The sequence below is a fragment of the Patiria miniata genome, unplaced genomic scaffold (genome assembly GCF_015706575.1).
Source record: "Patiria miniata isolate m_02_andy unplaced genomic scaffold, ASM1570657v1 HiC_scaffold_3, whole genome shotgun sequence".
NCBI classification, from domain to species: Eukaryota; Metazoa; Echinodermata; class Asteroidea; order Valvatida; family Asterinidae; genus Patiria; species Patiria miniata.
In genome coordinates this window covers 20,087,389-20,101,863 of record NW_024037069.1, presented here as the reverse complement: position 1 = coordinate 20,101,863, position 14,475 = coordinate 20,087,389, and the positions used below count along the sequence as shown (strand labels likewise).

The 14,475-nt window shown below is 41.2% G+C and overlaps 1 protein-coding gene across 1 annotated transcript; it reads left to right on the top strand.

Moving 5' to 3' along the window:
- The first annotated feature begins 58 nt into the window (after positions 1 to 58).
- LOC119738847 (cytochrome P450 3A24-like) lies at positions 59 to 14,243 on the top strand. Its single transcript, XM_038213816.1, has 13 exons — positions 59 to 286; positions 1,105 to 1,198; positions 5,286 to 5,338; positions 6,057 to 6,153; positions 6,694 to 6,810; positions 7,558 to 7,646; positions 8,385 to 8,533; positions 9,488 to 9,624; positions 10,652 to 10,792; positions 11,253 to 11,473; positions 11,999 to 12,136; positions 12,806 to 12,968; positions 13,219 to 14,243. Exons 1-13 carry the CDS (start codon positions 216 to 218, stop codon positions 13,291 to 13,293), a joined length of 1,545 nt encoding a protein of 514 aa, XP_038069744.1. The 5' UTR covers positions 59 to 215; the 3' UTR covers positions 13,294 to 14,243.
- Positions 14,244 to 14,475: the final 232 nt, after the last annotated feature.

Genomic DNA, 14,475 nt, shown 5'->3' with positions numbered 1-14,475 from the left:
TCGACAGTGTCACGCACAAACCAAGACCGTTTACTGACTTGAATCAAGTCTACGGATGACAACACCTTCTATTTTTAAACATGACTCTCTAAAAAGAAAAACAAGATTTGCGTACTACACCTTTGGCCCAGCACATTATGCTTGCGCAAAGCTAGTCCTAGCTGTGTCTCCAAATTATTCAAACAGTCAAGTTTCCTCGTGCATGGTGAGCGAGCATGGAGCTGTTTGGGCTAGACGTGTCTGTGACGTGGACGTTGGTTGTCGGCGTGCTGCTCTTGTTAGCATGGTAAGGAGCTTCCTCTTTGGAAATCTTGATATGTGTACCATGTAGCTTGCTGCAAATGAATTATTGTGACAATTTGACATTTTGTTGGATCCCAGCACCATAGATTATGTGTACAATTATGAAGAATGAAACTGCTTGAAGATTGTTCCTCCGGCATTAAATGCTGTAGGTCTACTTAACACGAAAATCGGGAAAGGGAAGAGTTTGATACTTTTTATGAGCAGGATTTGTAAGCAGGATTTATAGACATAATGTACAAATGTCTATACACACTTACACGCAGTACAAGTTTTGCCACCATTTTGTGTGTCACCATGGGCGTCGCGGGGGGGGGGGGCAAGGCGCTTGCCCCCCCCCCCCCCCCGGAAAAGCCACCCAAAAAAAAGGAAGGGGGAAAAAGAGAAAAAAAAGAGGCGCCAAGTCATATCGGTGTAAATTTAATGGGGGGCAAAAATCCCCAAAATGTCTCTGTCCCCCTCTAAAACTTATAAATCGAGAATATCTTGAGAAATACAGGCATTTTGGGGGAAATATGTTTTGCCCACCTCTAGAAAAAAATCCTGGCGACGCCCATGTGGGTTACCATTGAGAAAAAGGTGACCCTTCCTGTAGTGATGGTGACCAAAGAACAAAGTTGGTCAAGCTATGTACAGGTTAAAGAAGATCCACGCACCTTGGTTTATTAAGTCGATGACCTTAAACAAATTTTATTCCATTTATTCTTGGTTTTTTTTGTATGTTTCTTTTCTTGTTTTATTGTGAAGAATTCGACTTGGCACCATCTCTTTGGAAAGCTTTGTCTTTTTTCTTTATTGCAGGTATGATTGGTGGTGTCATCATTATTTCCAGAGACGAGGAATCCCTGTGGCCGACTACATTCCCTTCTTTGGGAACATACTGCAATGGCGTCGTGTAAGATTTAAACAGTCTAAGGGGCCATTCAGAATTGTCAATGTTTTAAAATTTCGACTTTTTTTCCAAATTATTTTGACCCACCCACCCACCCCTAATTTCGATTAATAAAAAACTGAACATGTACATGTACATGCACTTACATGTACATGTACTTGAACACCATGTACATGTGTGTCTAGCTCAGTGACGGCGTGAAGTTGTCGGTCTTCCTCTTTTATGTGATAAAATTATGTGATACCTCACCAACAAGTATCTTTTAACGAAATTCAATCAGAATATTTATCATTTTTTTAAAAAATGTTTAGTTGTTGTGTTACTTGTTGGTGTCCCTGCCACACTGTACGATGGTGTAGCCGTGCGTTATGCACGTGGATTGATTACTTTCGTTTTGACGGGGACTTCACTGAATAGAGTCTGGTGACTGTACATAGAAATTTCTTTGAATAAAAGTCGAATCGTTCATTCATGTGCACTTGTTATGCAAAGCAGGGGCAGTGGTTCAAGGATATCTATGTTGACTTGCAAAAAGTGTGCAAGAACGCGACTTGAATGCTTTTATGTGTTCACAATACAAATGTACAACGACGCTGTTTAGATATTTCACTGTGTGACACAGTGAGAAACTTTGGAATCATAATGGCGTCAGCGATACTGGCTGGGGAGCTCTTGTGTACGACTTTCTGTACTTTGGTACTGTTGTTTCCAGGACAATTGTGTGTACGGTAACCCGACGTACCCAGATTTTTAAAGACGAAATTGCCGACCTCAAACTTGTTAGTGCCATATTTGGCAACTATATGTGCGTTATTAGTTTAATTAAACAAATGAACAGGTTAATTAAACATAGTACCATTGAAGGTACCTGAAAGTAAACATAACAGCATAGAAGACCGACAGACGGCGACAGCCACCCCCCCCCCCCCATGAAACCTTGTCGCCCCCCAGTCGCCTCCCCCACTGAGGTTTTGAGTTTCTAAAAAAATTATCATTGATCTACATGACGCCCCCCCATACATGTTCCAGCCCCCCCCCCCCCCCCCCAGCGCCCCCCCCCCCGAAAAATTCCTGGCTACGCCACTGACAATTCATACAGGGGACGAAGTTGAAAAAGAAACACGCATCGCGATATTGGAACGTTTGCGCATAGTTCAGGCAAGTCAAAAGATCTATCTTTCTTTGTTTTTTATCTTTTTTTCTATGGAAAGTGAATTTCGATTTTCAATTATTTAGCTTGACCCACCCACCCACAATTTGGAAAAAAGATCGAAATTTTAAAACATTGAAAATTCTGAATGGCCCCTAAAGTCTCTGCATGCTATCTTTATAATTCAGATCTGTGAATAAAAATGCCGTGCCGTGGTTTTCACTCGAGAATTGACCCGCTGCCCTTACATTATTTACACAGTGTCTGTGAAAGGTTTTTGCTACATGTACCTTTATACTCTAAAAGAAGGGAAAAAAACTAGAAGTGCAATGTATATGTGGTGCAAAAAGAAGGAAACACACTTTTGACAGGAATTTTAACCTACTTATACTTAACTTATTTGAACTGTTTTTATATATATATATATATATATATATATAATGTAGTAAAGTATAGTCCTTCAACTTTGTTTACGTGTCAAAAAAATCTTTGAAAAATCGCAAGAATTGTGTTTTTATGCTTGTTGGAACCCAAGTCACCGAAAGCACTGTTGTCCACGTGTAAGTCTAGTGTAGTGTTTTTCATCTTCAAATCAAGCTCCGAAGCTCCTTCAAACAGATGGAATAAAGCCGTCCGTGGACAAACAGGTTTGGCAAATGACGTTTTTAAACTACCATAAATGATCTCAGAGACAAAAATATGAATTTGCAATCAGTTTTCCGTCACTTATGTTTAAAGATCAATAGTTTAATACTAGCGGCGGGGGAACGGTTTTGAAACTGGGGTGGGGGCATCACCAAAAAGGGGCACTTGCTCAGTAAAAGGCATCTTCTGTGGGTGCAGCAGCGTATCCCGTTTTGGGGTTTTTTTTGTGGCACCTTGATAGATGTAGTTCTGGCTGGCGCATATGTATCCAAGAGCTGACCAAGTGTGACATTGTATTGGTCAACGGCTTCGTAGACAGTAGAAACATCCGACGAAATGTCATGCTGACGGAGATCGTCAGCAAAGTCCTTCCTGTCAATTGCACTGATGTTCCTCAATTTGTGTGCGAGTTGGGCATGGCTTGCGAACATGCAGGCGACAGGAAATGGCTGAATGGTCAGAGATGCCTGGCAAAAGTTGGAGGTCTGAAAAAATGTGTTTTTCAGAGGTGCGGGAGATGAAGACGTCTAAGATGTGACCGCGTTCATGGGTTGGCGATTGAATATACTGGGAAAGACTGTGTGCTTTCAGTAAGTCGTTGAACGTCTTTGTATTGGACGCCTCCAGATTGTCAAGGTGAATGTTAAGGTCACCACAAATCACAAGCAGTGCAGGTCTGAAGATATGGTCATCAAGCAAAAGCGTGAACTCATTCAGAAACGAAGAAAATGCCATTTGACCGGACGGTGGTCGGTAAATGATGTAAACGTCAAGGCTGGTACTATTGGAGGTCGCGGTGGCTGACAAAATCTCAATACTCAGGTAATCAAAAGACGTGTTGACTGAAATGTCCAGTTCCTTCCGAAAAAGTACGCCAACTCCTCCTCCTCGCTTGCATGCTCTGGGTTTGTGTTTGAATTCATAACCACAAGGAGTTAAGTCGGTTGCTTCATCGGATTCAGTTAACCAGGTTTCGCAAATACCCACGATGTCAAAGTTGTTTTCTATGACAAAGTCCTGAAAATCTGTGGATTTGTTGCGAAGAGACCGTGCGTTAAGCATGCAAAAACTAACATGATCGTCAAGGTTGGGGATGATAACTTAAAGTTCTGATGAATAGGGTGGGATCTTGGGGGTTCATCTACAAAATCAGGGTGATAACTTTCAGTGGGGTTAGGACGGCCAACAATCACACGTATTGGCAGGCCATGTTTGCTTTTCCTACGAATACCACCCTTGTAAGCACGTCGAGTACGACGACGAGGTGATGTAGGTTTAGTGTTGTGTGTTATGCAGGGTAACCTGAGAAGTTTAAGATTTGAGATTTCATGGCACACCTCCCTGGATAGTTTGCAACTTTGGGAAGACAAGTCACGGTTAAGACCGAGGAGAAAAGTCCGATCAGAACGTAACATGTTGGTCGTCGATGTCGGGCCAGAAGAGGCCATTGTTATATAACAGTACCTTGGTGACAATAGGATAGTCCCCGCAACACCAGCTGAAGATTCACTCAGTTTGTTTTGTAGAGCAGCTGAACTCGATTGTCCATCTTGATGAGCCTGTGTGAGATGAATGTCACGTCTTGTCCAGGACGAGTCAAGCGGATAGTCAATGACAAAAGACGGTTGGTGGCATGGCGTTAACGTTACAGTTCTGTACCTCAGGGAATGGCATGATGAAAAATTGCAAATGCAAAATATGCTCAAAATCAGAATGATCACAAGAGAATCAGGCAGTACCATGATGATCACCGAGTCTCCAACATTCACATGGTGCCAAAATGATAAATAAATGTAACCGAAGCATATAGAAATGTGAAAAGAACGGGGGGCAAAAACGTGGAGCTGCCAGACACTAGCGCTACACACATGAATAGCATGAATGGTCAGTTTTGAAGAGCGCCCCCATTTGGAAGATGGGTACCCCCCTCCCCCGCGCTTTTTGATTTTGCGGCGGCCAAGTGTCCTGAGATAAAAAAAAAAAACCATGTCTACATTTCGGCGCTGGTGTGCGGTCCCCCCCCCCCCCCCCGGCATGGAAAGCAGGATACGCTACTGAATCTAGGATTTTTTTGAATTTAATTTGTGATATTCAATATTGGGTTTTGTCATGTCACAGACACCAATTCAGAAGTCAAAGCCAAATATTAAATTTAAATCTCCCGACACAAACTGCAATCCGATAAAAAGGCAGAGCCTGTCAGTGCGACCCGCCGACTGCAATAATTGTTATGGAATCATATTGCAATATGACGTTTTCTCTTCTTTTTTTTTCATCACTTTTTAACTCGTGCAGGGAATCCAGACAACTTTCACCGATTATGTTAAGAAGTACGGAAGAGTTGTCGGGTAAGGTAGTCTAAATAAGCATTTATAACTGGCATTTGAAGGTTTCGTAGTAATCGTTTCTCTAATTGCTTAGGCCGATCTATTTCAAAAACTGGCAAAACATTTTCATGTATGTGTGCTTGTGTGGGTATCATGGTTTGATGTATATATGTACATAGGCGCCGCCAGGATCTTTTTCTATAGGGGGGCAAAGCTCTCAAATTCCTGGTACTTTCTCTAAAATATTATCAATTTATCATTTGTTCGAGGGTGGGCGGGGTAGAGACAGTTTCTCCACCCACCCAGCGGCGTAGCTACGGCCCTCCCCCCCCCCCCCCTTATCACTATTTGATTTTACGGAGGTCGGTTGTCCGATGAAAAAAACATATCTACCTTTCAGCAGAGATGAAATTGTTGGGCGCCCTTCCGGTCCATTGTAACTTCAAGCACCCCCCAATACACACACGCACACGCCTCCCTATAGGTTAAGAACCGTGGCCACGCCGCTGCACCCCCCCCCCCCCCTCCCTACACCCCTGCGGACGCTCATGTTGTTAATATGCATTTAATTAACAACAATATGACTTCGCACCTCGTCTTTTTTTTCTCCTTTTTGTGTGTGTGTTTTATTTGCTTTTCGGAGGGGGGTCAGCGCCCCTCCCCCCCCCCCCTGCGACGCCCATAGTATGCATGCAGTTTATTTATTTATTTTGTATCTCTTGAAAAATATGAATATTAGGACGTACGTGTTCCGTAAGCCAGTCCTGATTATCGCCGACCCTGATCTTCTGAAGAACATCCTGGTCAAGCATTTCTCGAGTTTTTACAACCGTCGGGTGAGATAGTCATTTTCTGAGGAAAGAGAATGAAGACTGGGAAATAGAAAAAATAGAGAATAATCAGGAAACGTTTTCATAATTGTGAAAAAAATTCCAGAAATGCCTTTCGTCAAAACGAAATTTTAAAAATTCACGTGTCCGTTTGAATAATAGTTTTCTATATTATGCACTATACAAAAGTCGTAACCAGAAATGTTATAGGGAGACCGGACTACAAGTGGGGCCGTTCTCCCTATACAAAAAAATGTATGGCTACGAATATTTCACAATGCATTAAACAAATTCGACACAACGATTTGTCGAAATTGTTGATTGCATTTTGTCGAGCATGCCTTTATTTCTATTTATGTGTGTCGGGTGAAGTATGATAAGATGCACCTTGCGCACAGCGCCCTAATATGACTGTTTTTGTTTCTATATGCACTCATGCGAAGTGACATATAATATAATAATATATAATTCTTAAAACTATTCTAAAATTATTTTCATACTATTGTCCCTAAACTATTCTTATAATATACATGTTGCTTTCTCTAGATTCCCTCGATATCTCAGAAACCTTTAAACAGAGGCATGACTCGGCTTGTGAATGAGGAATGGAAAGATGCGCGCAACGTCATCACTCCGTCATTCAGTGCCTCCAAAATGAAAAAGGTAATGAGGCAGACCTTCCAAAATAACCGAAAGTAGGCATACCTTTGTCTTTATATTTTATTGAATTTTGTTTTCAATTCCTCTTTGATGCTGAAGCCGATGTTTCCTAATAATTGCTGGTGGCATTTTTAGAAAACATGTGGGAAAAAAGGAAAATAAGTCTTTCTGGTTTTAGAGGCTAAACGAGAAACCTAAATAACTTTCCGGACAAAACCATCGGTTTAGAGAGTGAAATCAATCCATGTGTTAGTCTGAATTGGAACCCAGGCCATGGAGGTGAAAGGAAAGAAGATCGTATGGTTACCGACACCTTAAAAAGGCATATGGGACCAGCTTCCTAAACAATGAGAGTAAAGACGCTTTGTATCATTTTGCTATAAACGTAGATGGCACAGCTGGACTCTTTATACCCAGCACGATATAAGACGTAGGGGTACCCCCCCCCGAAAAAAATCTCCCTATACCCAATGAAAACCCTAGACTATTGTTACCTATTTCAACACATCCCCCTAGATATCTCAAAAGAATTCCAGAGATTCTGGTAACACAATGACCAACACAAAAAAAGGGGGCTCCGTCCGTCTCATATCGTGACTCTTTGATGCTTGATTTCTCGAAAAATTTGGGGTTTTTTTCCTATTGTTTTTTTTTACTATTTCCGGAAGGAGTACTGGAGACAGCCAGCCAAGGTTTTCTTGACTTGTCAATAATAATTCAGGACTTTTTTCTTCTCATTTTCACGTCCAGATGTCTTCGATGATCAATGAGTGTTGTGATACTCTGGTGGCGAGTATCGGTAAGGCGCGAGAGGGAGACAAGTTCATCGACTTCAGAGTGTAAGATTTGGGGTTTCCCCCATAAAAACCGAATCTTTGTGTGATGTTTGAGAAACTGAGTATTAATTCGACAGTTACCTTTAATTTACATTACATTTCACCACTCTTGTTGAATATTCCTTTGTATAAAAACCGGATTTGAAGTAGATTGATGTCATGTTGCTGGTTTCCAATCATAATTATAGCAAACTGATTTTTGTGGTAGGGGACAGGCGGTTTCTGGAGGTCAACTGCCCCCACCTCCCTGACATTTGACATTTTTGCTGAAATCACAGCACCAACACCTATCATTCACTAGGGGAGATGAGGCAATTTTATATTTAAAAAAAAAATTGGATATGGTATGGCATCCTCCCTATGACAGATAGTTGGTGTTGGCTTATGTCTGTCACGAAATATTCTGAAGGAAAAGCAAAGCATTGTGGGAAACCTAACGTGAACAAATGAAGGAAACTCAGAGCAGTGTGGGAAATTCATTGTTACCGTTAACATGCATTTAAGATGTTGTATATGCACGCAGATTATTACCGTCAACATGCATGTACATGTACCTTCTTCTATACGCCCGGAGAAATTGTAACGCTTTGAACAAATCTGTAAAAATGTTGTCCAATGAGAGCTATGGAATTGAGACCGGAAACCATATTGCCCTTAAATAAGGCGTGGGTACCAGCGAAGCTATTTTAGCGTACGACATAGGGCATGAGAAAGTGTTGGTATCCTATAACTTTTTTGCAGTGTGTTCGGTGGCTTCACAATGGACGTCATTGCCAAGTGCGGTTTTGGTCTCGAGGTTGACTCCCAGGGGAACAAGGATGATCCGTTCGTTAAGAACGCAATGAGGCTTTTGAATTTCAACAGGTTTAATCCTTTGTTCCTGATTTTGAGTGAGTAAAGCAGTAAAGGACGATTTCTTTTTAGTTTTTCTTTTTAAAAAGTATTTGATTGACGGAGAGAACTTTTTAAGAAAAGCCATTTCCTGAAAAATGAGTTTAAATTGAACATTTTGCTGTTTACTGGTAGTGTGTTACGTGTGAAATCACCTGAATACAACACATGAAAAAAATGTCATGTAACCGTTTATCTTTCATATTACATATGTTTCATATATAAGTTCATTCTTTATATATTTTTAAGAAGCATATTGCATTTGGGGCCGAAAGGTCAAGGGTCAAGGTCACAGTGGCTGAACAATAGACATTTTGTCAGCGTGATAACTTGAGATATACTTTACATATGAACTTCAAATTTGGTTTGTGGATTGTCCTTGGTAATCCTAAGAATCCTTTTGCATTTGGGGCCGAAAGGTCAAGGGTCAAGGTCACAGTGGCTGAAACAATAGAAATTTTGTCAACGTGATAACTTGAGATATACTTTACATATGAACTTCAAATTTGGTTTGTGAATTGTCCTTGGCAATCCTAAGAAGCCTTTTGCATTTGGGGCCAAAATGTCAAGGGTCAAGGTCACAGTGGCTAAAACAAAAGAAATTTTGTCAGCGCGATAACTTGAGAAATACTATACATGTGAACTTCAAATTTGGTTTGTGGATCGTTCTTGGTAATCCAAATAGGCCTATCGCATTGGGGGTCAAAAGGTCAAGGGTCAAAGTCACAGTGGCTAAAACAATAGAAATCTTGTATTTATTCTGAGATCATAGGGATTAGGGATTAATTCATATAAAACATACAGAAGACACTAATGCTGTCAATGAACGTTCCATGTGACCAAGGTACATGTAAGTTGATGTTAAAAGAGTGGTGTTATGTCAGGGAAACAGTCACGGTTGCGGGGCATTTGTGTTTGTAAATACACCTGACTTGTTTTAATTATTTTTGCAGCTGTTGTTCCGTTCATGGGACGTGTGTTTGCCTTCTTGAACATATCTTTGGTTGCACCTGACGCCCTCAAGTTTTTCACGGACGTGACGGAGGCCGCGTGCAAAATGCGAACGGCAGAGGGCGCACAGGCCTCCCAGGTAGGTGACCGACTCTCAGGGGTGTAACCAAGTCAATGAATTCCCATAATACACCAGTGATAAATCCCCATTTTTCAAAATTCTTAGTTAAAAATACTCGGAACTCACATGTGTTTAGGCTGCACAGAAAAATGATAATCAAAAAAGACCACCCATCCAACAATTATTTCCCAAACGTAGCCATTTTGAAAAAGAATCCATCCACTGCATGGCTAAATAGCGCCACTTTCGGACCCAATCGCACCCAATATGCTCCGAATTGGAAGCCCCAATGCCAGGCTAGAGGTGCAGTGCCGTTCAATGGCTCTCAGAACTCCATGACATTATAGAATCATTTGATATCATTTCATGAGCTCGGCGGACAGATTTTTGGCCAATTTATTTTACGCCCTCGGGGATCAGTCATCCAATAGACCCATTGCACATAGCGTCCTCATCGAGGACAGGTTTTGATGTCTAAAAATGTATGACAACAAATGTTTAAAAGTGTCTTCTCATGTATATCACAGAGGAACAAAGAGCTGCCCACAGAGAGGGCGTTGTTTTCAAGAAGACAGTGATTTTGTCCTCGTAAGATGTATTAATTTTACAAAAATGACTAATAAGAGGTCCCTTGCATCCACTTTTAACCAATAGTCTTTATTTTTTTAATGTGTTGGTTTTAATTGTATCTTTGGGGAAAAAAACCACTCACTCCTTTTTCAGCTCGTTTTCCTTTTGCAAAATGACTCCTGCATTGCGATGCGTGTTGAGGACTTGAGTGCATGACGTCAACCAAAATAGAGAGAAACAATAAACCTTTCAAAGAAAAATGGCGTCTCATTTTGAAAGGATATCTCGCCTTGTTTATTAAAATTTGCTTTAAAAAGAGAGGGGTATATCAAACTAAGCAAGGCTTGAGAAAAGCAGATTGTAATTTTTGTTTATCAGGAACGTTACATTGCACGCTTGAAATTCTTTGTGTAGAGTTGTAAGATTATCAAGAGAACGAACCTTAGATGTCACGCTTTCTGCTTCCATTTGACAGCGCGTTGATCTTCTTCAGTTGATGCTGAATGCTCACAATGACCCCGAGGTTGATCAGGAAGACACGCCCTCTTCAGACAAAGCCAAAGGAAAGGGCGTGGTCCAACGCAAGCCCCTGTCGACAGTGGATGTCATAGGGCAGGTGAATTTGTAGTAGGGTTTTTTAATTGTGCATCGGAAACTTTGAATGTATTGCTCGCAACAGATATTGAATTTAGCGAGATAGCCTATATGCCTATCGGTCATCGAAGGAGAATGCTGTCTGTATTTATCGAGGGGTTTGGGGTTTGCCTACACTTAGTTAATGGAGATTTTATAGAACTTTTAACGAAACTAAATGGGTTTTTTTCACTGCCCGCAAACGATTTCTTAGAGCTATTCCATGCACACTACCAACGTTACTGAGGAAAGCTTTGCTAAACCATCACAGTTTACCAGACATAGTCTAGTGTGACACAGTTTCCCCATCACTGGTTCCCGGCCGAGTTTGCTTGGCACGTAAATACGCTGGCTCCCTCAATGGCATTCGGGCACAGAACACGTTGCAACGCTTTAATTGTCAAAGAATGCATTGCACTATTTTTGTTTCTTGTCCTCATCAGTCTCTCACTTTTTTCCTGGCTGGTTACGAGACCACCAACACGCTGCTGAGCTTCACTGCCTACCTGCTGGCTACCAACCAAGACACGCAAGAGAAACTGCACGCTGAGATTGACAACCTCGCTCCCACACGTGACAACCTCGGCTATGACGTCATCGCCAAGATGGAGTATATGGACATGGTGATCAATGAATCACTGCGCATGTATCCCCCAGCAGTCATGTAAGAAACACTTTACACTCCACTTGGATTGAAGGACTACTTTTCTAATTTTTTTTTAAAGGGGGGGGGGTAAGTGGGGTATTTACCCCCCCCCCCCCCCCCCAATATGTTGTAAAGACTGCTTTGTTCCATTCAAATGCCTTTTTTTTCAACGGGCTAACCCCCCAATAATTTGTACATCTGTCTACATTTCACAACGGATGTACAAGTGCCCTTTTAAAAAAATCCCCCCAATAAAAATGACTGTGCTACGCCCCTGAACACAAAATGATTGTCCTGGTCTTTTGTCTAGACCAGGAATATTTCACTTTTTCTTTTAAATAGATTTTTAATTTTTGTCCGAAGATATAAAATAAAATAAATAAAAAATAATATGAAACAGGCGGTAACTCCAGGTTGAACAATGCATTTAATATTTTCCTTCGTTCAATATAATCATTTACAGATTTGAAACATACTTTTATGAGAACTCGGCTGCCCGCCTATTTGTTTATATTTGTCTATGAAGTGCTTCCCTTTGTGTAGGTTTGATCGTGCGTGCAATGATACCATCACCTTCGAGGGCCTTACCATTGAAAAGGGTGTGGGAGTGATTGCCAGTGTCTGGACTATTCATCATGACGAGGAATACTGGAACAATCCCGAGAAGTTTGATCCCGAGAGGTAATGCCTCCTCAATTTGTGCCACTAATAGTCACACAACTGTTACAAACTATCCAACTATGTTACAACCTGTCACCCACCTGTCGTATTCATCTGTCAATAGGCAACCACAACTTGTCACAAGTTATCACGACGTGTCACAACCTGTCCGAACCTATCTTTACAATCCGTGAAAGGCAGACACAATTTGTCCGAAGCATCTATAACAAGTCTGAACGTGTTACAATCACAACTTGTCACAACTAGCCACATCCCTGTGCGGGATATCCTGTCAAGGAGTTTGCACGGTTTTCTACAGATACAGATACATCCTGTCACATCCTGTCACAGCCTGTCAAAGAATGAGACAGCCAGTCATAACCCTTGTCATTCCAACCTGCCAAAACTGATTACAAACTGTGAAAACTTGTAACTGATGAACAACGTCAAGTTGTTTTACTTTTCATTTCTAGTGTTATAATTTGTGCTACATACATGAATTTCAACATATAAGATTGCAATTCATGATGATTTTTATTAACTTCTACACCTAGGGTTTTCTTCGGCCAAAAGATACTCTAATCCCACGTACTTAAATTCCTTTACCCATTGGATGATAATATAAAATTCAAGTTTAAAGGTCAAACAGATGTCACTTCTTTTCCACAATTTTACATCTCATCGTTTCAGATTCAGCCCTGAGAACAAGGCCTCCATCAAACAGTGCACTTTCCTACCATTTGGCTTCGGTCCTCGTAACTGCATTGGTATGCGCTTTGCCTTGCTGGAAGCCAAGATGGCGCTGGTCCGTGTGCTGCAGCAGTATCGCTTCGATGTCTGCTCAGAAACCGAGGTAGTTAGGTTACCAGACCACAATACGACTTGTTATGCCATACCAAAAAGTCTGATACCTGGAGAGATATTCTTTTTATCCGGTGGTTGTTTTTTTTTCAGAAGGGAGATGTTCTTGTAGACTAAGCGAACCCTAACTGAGGAGGGTAATCTGTTCAGAGGGGAAATATTAAATTAGGCTGTCTGCGTCGGCATTCTAGTATACCTTTAACTAAATACCTTTATTATGATATCTTTTCATTTTTCTTCAGATCCCACCAACTGTTGGCAAGGCAGGTCTCATGTCACCCAAGAATATAAATCTGAAGGCCGTTCCAAGGAACTAACCGTCCAAATCATATTTGCAACCACACCCAGACTCCTTTGCCTATTTCATCTGAGTCTGTCTAAGACATAGCCGGTGTTTGTTTGTTTTTTCGATTTTAGTTTATTTTAATCTTAGTCTAGGTTTGACCAATTAAGGAAATTGTTTACCCATGTCCATTGCATTTAACGTGTACCCTTATTGTTTAATGATATATCTTTCCGAGTATTCTTATTTTTTCTGCAGAAAAGATAAATCTCTTGCAAAGTTTGTGGTTGATTCCATGTGCTTCGTGCAAGCATCCTTGACATTGACAATGTGAGACATTACTATCGTTGTGTGGTGCTTTTCCACATCACGATTACTAATTAAGTAAAGGATGAATTAGCTTGGTGTTGCTATCACTTCCTGACTGGTCGCCATTCCTCTTTTCGATGTAGGCTTGTACAGAGTAGAGCGATCGGGAACCAGTTTTAATTCGTTCTTGTTGTAAGGCTACGCAGTCCTTTTAATTCACATTATGCAAAGCCTATACCAGATATCTCGCACTTCTAGTTTGGTACGTAATTCACTCTTCATCAAGACTGCTTTGAACAAGCTGCTTGTTTAATTTTTACCGTTTTGTACCGTATACAATAGTTGATGTTTAGTTTATGTCAAAGGAATTTTAGTAAATTCCAAAATGTGAAATTTAATTACAAGTAAATCTAATGTCAATCTAATAAATTCATAGATCATTAGCTTTGCAGCCATTCTTGGGGTGTGCATGGGTAGACCATTATGCATTCATTAAAAACTACACAAAATGCCTCAAACATGGCTACTTGATGCTAAGGGTCTATAGTGCGTTTTGTGTCCAAATACAAATAATACACGTACTAATCTCGGTGTCACACAAAGAGTGCGTTCGATTACTTCCCCGCGCTTACTCGTGCAAGCGCGACAGCGTTCGATTTACCTCTCACGTGACTTCTCGCGTTTTCTCGAGCCTGGCCCAAGTAACCGACTCGCCGAGCCGGTTACTTGGGTAAGTATCCCATAAGGCCATGCAATATTCATGGCTGCCAACGTGACGTCCGGCGGGCGCCTCATCAGTGTCATGTCAAAGTTCAACTTTCCAGCTCTTGCACGAACTTTACCCGAAACCATTCGTTTATTAAGCTCCACTGCGCATGTCTGTCATCACGGGAGGAGCCAGGCGCGA

Coding starts and splice junctions, on each gene's coding strand:
- LOC119738847 (XM_038213816.1), top strand. CDS start 216: ATGGAGCTGTTTGGGCTAGACGTGTCTGTGACGTGGACGTTGGTTGTC. Junction 5,339..6,056: donor AAGTACGGAAGAGTTGTCGG/GTAAGGTAGTCT, acceptor TATGAATATTAG/GACGTACGTGTTCCGTAAGC. Junction 11,474..11,998: donor ATGTATCCCCCAGCAGTCAT/GTAAGAAACACT, acceptor CCCTTTGTGTAG/GTTTGATCGTGCGTGCAATG.